The following is a 6,682-nucleotide window of genomic DNA, read 5'->3' on the forward strand; positions in this document are numbered from 1 at the left end:
CGTGTCTGCGTGGGTTTCCTCCAGGTACTCTGGTTTCCTCCCACAGTCCAAAGATGTGTGGATTAGGTTGATTGGCCATGCTAAAAATTGCCCCTTAGTGTCCTGAGATGCGTAGGTTAGAGGGGTTGGCGGGTAAATATGTAGGGATATATGGTTAGGGCCTGTGTGGGATTACGGTTGATGCAGACTCAATGGGCCAAATGGCCTCTTTCTGCACTGTAGGGTTTCTATGATTCTTGCACATGAACTGCTCCTTTGAATTTCCATTTGTTTTATTTCCTTCTTTCCTCCCCTTCTCTCCCTCCCCCATTTTTCTCTCTCTTTTCCCATTTCCCCTGCTCACCCACTCTTAACCTGCTGTCATTGCTTGTGTATTTAGCTATCTGCAATGCCTATATGAAGTTTATCCAAACACTCAAATTGCCAGGTTACAAGTTAACATGTACAATTTCCCACTCTTTCCAGACTCTACGTTTAAAGTCGATCCATCCGTTTTTGCCATACCGGAGAATTACCACGTCCGTGGTGGTGGCAGGAACACGGTGCCTGGAGTTGAAGATGAGAATGACCAGCTGATCCAGTTTGCAATCCAGCAGAGCCTGCTGGATTCCCAGCCTGATGGTGGTGAAGTGAGTGTGAAATTGTGCCTAGATGTAATGGAACACTGCCTTTCTCTCACCCCTCCCTGCCCCCAAAAATTTTTTTCCTGTTTCTGTTGCTTGAGTACGATTGATTTAGAACAGAATCTCGATAGAGCAGAAGGAGGCCATTCAGCCCATTGAGTCTGCACAGACTCCCCAACAGAGCATCTTACCCAGACTGTACTTTTAATCTTAGAACCATCTTTCACACTGGAGGTTCTATCCCAGAGATGATTCTTCTTGCTATCTTCCAGCTTCAGTCTAACTCCTTATGAATTCTGACTTTATATTTCAAGCATGTCCTCCCACCTACATTCCTGAGTGGTGAATCAAAGCATCTTGCTGCCTATAACTGCCCTCCCTTTTCTGGAACCCAGCAAATTAATTTTGAGGTTTCAGAGATATCTTCAAAACTGTTCTCCTTTCAAAGTCTATCTCCATGCAACATGAACCACATGGGCCTTGTATCCAGAAAATCATGCTGATTAGCTATCCTTGAAAGCCCAACTCTATTTCATCTTATAAGTAAATGAACAGGTTAAAGCATAACCGTTTACAACCCAACATTCTCAACACTTTTCTGGGACTTTGGAGACTCTAGGGTGATTCTCCCAAAAAAATTCTTAAGTGCCGAATTTGCATGAAAACTGGAGTAACACTTGCCAATTTTGTAAGTGGGATTTTCGGAATGAATCTGACATTCTGAGCACTGCAGAGTGCCGTAGCATGATTCACTCTGAAAATCAGGGGACGTGGCCTTGGAGAGGCTGACTGCACCATTGTGCATGTGACAATCTGCCAGAGTGGAGATTAGCAGATGTGCACTGGCTCCATGTTGCCAGCCTCCTGATCAGTGGCTAGTCCCGTGACTCCGCATCAATGTCTCTCTGACCCCCACCCCTGCCGATTGCTGGCCTGCTGGACTTCTCTGGGCAAGCCTCAATGTGCACCCCCCCCTCACCCCGTAGCTCCAACTCTCCCTCCCAGTGATCCTCTGGCAGAATGGCAGCAGGATCACCCATACAGTCACCAATCACTCCCCCAATAGGCCCCACACCCTTGGCACTGCCCGTTGCCTGGTGGGCAGTGCCAAAGTGCCCCTTGAGGTGCCAGGGGTCAGGCTGGCACTGTCAGCTTGTCACTACCCAAAAGCACCCCCCCCATACCCACGACTTCCTGGGTGGGCCTCCTTGGTTGTGTTCCCTGTTAGTGGGGAGCTGATGTGAATCACCCTGGAGGGAACCACTCCTTGGTGGGGGGTTCAGTCCCTGGCACGCTAATGCTAATTGCGATTTAAATATGATTTCCGGCGAGGAGCTGATAACTCCAAAAACACAGCTGTGGTGCCCAGTGGGGAACCTGCTAAATGGCCTCCACTGGTGTCTCCCGATCCTGCCAGAGCAGCGGCTGGGAGAATCACTTCTTCTGTGTCTATCCATTGTTAAATTTATTTATTTAGTCATAAGTAGACTCACATTAACACTGCAATGAAGTTACTGTGAAAATCCCCTATCTGCCACACTCTGGCACCTGTTTGGGTACACTGAGGGAGAATTTAGCATGGCCAATGCACCTAACCCGCACATCTTTCAGATTACGAGAAGAAACCGGAGCACCCAGAGGAAACCCATGCAGACACAGGGAGAACATGCAGACTCTGCACAGACAATGATCCAAGCCAGGAATCGAACCCAAGTCCCTGACGCTGTGAGGCAGCAGTGCTGACCGCTGCGCCACCACTCAGGCTGCTGCCTTGTGTCCAGGTGTACACACTCTGCACTTTCTTCCCATACTGCAGAACAAGTCATGATCTCCATTTTAAGTGCTGAAACATTACAATTATGAGATTTGTAAAATGACATGTGACAAACCATTCATTCTGCAATACTTGTAACCCTGACAAAGTCTATGAAATAAACGTAAATAACTTTATGTAATTGAGAGCAATTAAAAGTGAGACTTGGTGACCTTGTTTTTAGGGTGTATGGGAGATGCCATCAAGCAGGAATTTACAGCTGGAGCAAAACTCGGATCAAGATAGTGCAAGGTAAGGAATGTTACACTTCAAAAAAATTCTCTCTTTTTGGGAAATAGATATTTTCTCACCTTCACCATTCCTGGTTGGTACTGAAATGAGTAAAAAATAAAAAGTGAGCTGGATGGTTTTCTCCTTTCCCGTGGTAAAAATTAGAAATTTGCAAAGAGAAGGGAAATGACAACTTCCATATTGAAGTCCCAGAATATTATACAACCCTATTTTGTTAAACCAGATATTTTAACCTTTGTTAGTATATCTGTATTTTCTCTCTCAATCCTTGAGAGTAGGAGTCGGGTTCACATTCTAATATTTACTCATGTGGTGCGGAGTTAAATGTTGTCTTGCAGTGCTCATGTGAAGCACTTTATGGGGGGTTTCACCATGTCAAAGGCGCTATAAAATGCAAGTTGTTTGAATTGGCCAGGAAGTGAGAGGGCATTTACTTTTACAATGGTGTCTGATGAGTAATAACTTCTTCCATTTCTTTCTCCTCATTTCCCTCCCCCAACTCCAGAAATACTGTGCTGGTGTGAGGCTCTGCCTATAAGTGTAGCAACTGGATTTGGGTGACAGGCACACAAAGTTGACGTTGAATTGTATGGTAGTTGGGAGTATGCGAACCAAATTCATTAGGAGCAGGAGTAAGCTACTCAGTCCTTCTAGCCTGCTCCACAATTCAATAAGATCATGGCTGTTCTGATTATAATCTTAACCCCGCATTCACACCTATCCTAATAACTTTACATCCTCTTGCTTATCAAGAATCTATCTGCTGTCGCCTTAAAATATTTAAAGACCCTGCCTGGAGGAAGAGTTCATGATGCTCTGAGAGAAAAACACTTCTCTGCATCTGTCTGAAGTGGGTGACCCCTTTTTTTTAAGCAGTGACCCTGATTTCTAGATTCTCCCACAAGAGGAACCATCCTCTCACATGCATCATGTCAAGACCCCTCAGGGTCTTGTATCTTTTAATCAAGTTACTTCCTATTCTTTTTAAACTCCAGCACCTAACCCCTCCAATCTTTCCTCGTAAAACAACCCACCCGTTCCTGGTATTTGTCTAGAAAAGCTTCTCTGAACTACATTTACATTTTTAAATAAGGAGACCCAATATGGTACACAGTACTCCAAATGTGATCTCATTTTAATTCCAAGAGCTCCAATTTTGCTTGTGTCAGACCATATTGAAAATCTTCCGAAAATCCAAATACTCCACATCCTCTGGTTCTCCCTTATACCTGGTAGTCACTTCCTCAAAAAAAACTCCAAAATGCTTGCCAACCCTGATTTCCCTTTCATAAATCTGTGTTAATTCTGCCCAGTCTCTCCATTATTTTCTAAGTGTCTAGTCATCACATTCTTTTGAACAGATTCTAGCATTTTTCTAACTACTGATGTCAGGCTAACTTGTCTGTACTTCCATTTTCTCTCTCCTTTCTTAAATAGTGGGGTCATTTTCATACCTGCCAATCTGCAGGTACTATTCCAGAATCTATAGAATTTTGGAAGATGATCATCAGTGCACTACCTCAATAGCCTCCCTCCCCACTTCTCAGCACACAGATGTAAATCATCATCATCAGGGTTCAGAAGATTATCAACTTTCACTTCTCAGTCAACAGAGATTGAGAATTGAAATTGGGAACTTTGATTAGTACATTAACCAAGAGAGTCAGGATAAATGCTGTTTTGATTGAATTGTTCCATTGAAGTGGTCCTGAAACATTCCATCACCTTTCTGTGGATTCAACTTTTCTAGGGCGATCAGTGAAAGTGTAATAATGGGCTCCCGTGACCATCACTCCATAGACGGATACTCCAGTTACAACACTCAGTTGCAAATTGCCATGGAGCTCTCAGCCAAAGAGCTTGAGGAGCAAGAGAGAAAACGGAGAGAAGAAGAGGCCATGTTAAATCGAATATTAGAGCTTTCTCTGCAAGACAAATGAAGGTTCCTAATAGCCAACTGAAACGGGTGCACAGCACTTTATTGATCTGTTACAACCATGAAATGAATCTGACTTTTCTTAAAAAGTATATATTTTTTTCCATTTGTTTGTCATCTGACCGAACAATCAACACCTGGCCAGCAGATTGTGTTTTCTCCTCTGATCCACTTTGCTGATGGGAATATAACATTCAGCTCCTGTGGGAATTAGCTTCCCATTCAAACTCGATATTTGAAGTTTGTCTTGGAAGCCAAAATATCATCTATTGTTTTGGTCCCCCAACAGAAATGCATTGCATTGAGCCTTCTGGTACGATGGTCTTGTTGACCTAACTGGAAAGTACTGCATGAGACATTGTGTGTTTGGAAACAGCCAGATTCTCCCTGCACTGACATAAGCTTCCCAATCAGCAAGCAGACAATAGACACAACTCTCAACAAAATATATCCGTTGATATTTGCAGATGTGAACATTTTCACTTGTATTGCATTTCATAGAGGTTGCATTAAGCTTGGAAGCTACATCGGGGGTGATGCAGATAAAGTCACAATTATTGCCCATCAGTAGTTGCCTGAGAACATAACGATTGCAGACTGTTTGATCACAGGGAAGGGAAGACTCCCATTGCTGTGTCTCATCCTATGCTTATGCAATCTTTGCACATGCACGCTTTCCAATGGTGATTGCTGGAAAGTGATCAGGAGCAGGAACCTTGCCATTATTCCATCTCTAGGCTCCAGCCAGGTGAAGCTAATAATACCTAACTCAGGATTAGTTCAAGGGTCTTTCGCATCCATACCAGCACAATATTGTAACTGACTCAGAAATACGCAACAGGAAGATTATGTCAAGTAATCACTTGAGCTTTGTTTGCTGATTATAACCGATGAATGTAGCATTTGATCTTGCGGGTTCTAGTTTTTGCAGAAGCGAATGCCCCACACTCCTATCTTCCTACATAGCTCTGACTGTGGGGCTGTGTGAAATTATTTTTTTCTCCATTTTAAAAAAGGGGAAAATAAAACCTATCTTAATCATTTCATATGTCACAGATTCAGGAAAATGTTTAACTTATACTTTGAAATGAAACTGTACACTGTAGTTTTCAGAAATGTGCTTTTACCCTTTTCTCTGAATTATGTAATAATTGTATTAGTAAAAAAAAATTGCCATTGATAAGTTTCTTTCCATGCATTGTTTTAAGCTAAAAGCAAGGCTATTTTCCAAAACCTTACTACTTATGACTGCATAATTTGTCTGGTCAGAGACACCATCCAACTCAAATTTCTATGATTATTTGAGGTAAAGTTCCACATCAATACGTTGATTCTGAAAGACAATCAGTGAAAAACTCAGAACATCTACAAGACTTTAATTTTCATCTCCAGTTCCTTGAAGGTAGTGGGCATCCTCCTTGAATCACTGCAGTGCTTGTGGTGCTAGTATCTCGAAAATGGTGTTCATAGAATCCTTACAGTTCAGAAGGAGGCTATTTGCCCCATCAAGTCCATACCGACTGCAATCCCATCCACGCCCTGTTCCCATAACCCTCATTTACCCTGCTTACTCTGACATTAGGGTCAATTTAGATGGGAAGTTCCAGGATTCTGACCCAGTAACATTGAAACATTGCTGATATGTGACTAAGTAGGATATCATGTGACTTGGAGTTGCCCCCATGACATTGCTGCTTTTGATCCTATTCACGGTCAGGGTTATGAGAATACTTGTGAAGTAACATTAGTGAGTTCCTGCTCTACACCTCACTTTTAAGGTATTCTTGGTGCTGACCCTAGCATGCCATTCTTGACTCCACGTTGAACTAGAGTTGGTCTCCTTACTTTGATGGCCATCAATGTGAGGGATCACCTAGACCACATCTTTAATGTGGTGGAAGACAAATTGGCCGCTATAGATGAGATTATTAGTTGGAAGAAGGCTAACTTCAATTAATGGCAGGTAATCAAAATAGGATAAAATGCAACCAAACATTTCATAAGGAAAAACTGTGATGGAGCAAGAGGTGATTTTTATAGAGGAGATGCTAGATACAT

At 42.7% G+C, this 6,682-nt stretch overlaps 1 protein-coding gene across 1 annotated transcript in view; it reads left to right on the top strand.

Moving 5' to 3' along the window:
- The window catches only part of ankrd13a (ankyrin repeat domain 13A), a 33,550-nt gene extending 27,885 nt beyond the window's left edge, over positions 1-5,665 (top strand). The window contains exons 13-15 of the mRNA XM_080208123.1: positions 466-629; positions 2,621-2,688; positions 4,439-5,665. Of these exons, the coding sequence (XP_080064249.1) occupies positions 466-629; positions 2,621-2,688; positions 4,439-4,628 (422 nt within the window). The 3' untranslated portion in view covers positions 4,629-5,665. The remainder of the gene's footprint in view (positions 1-465; positions 630-2,620; positions 2,689-4,438) is intronic.
- The last annotated feature ends 1,017 nt before the right edge of the window (positions 5,666-6,682 follow it).

This window comes from Carcharhinus amblyrhynchos, chromosome 20 (genome assembly GCF_965287045.1).
Source record: "Carcharhinus amblyrhynchos chromosome 20, sCarAmb.v2.hapA, whole genome shotgun sequence".
Lineage (NCBI taxonomy): Eukaryota > Metazoa > Chordata > Chondrichthyes > Carcharhiniformes > Carcharhinidae > Carcharhinus > Carcharhinus amblyrhynchos.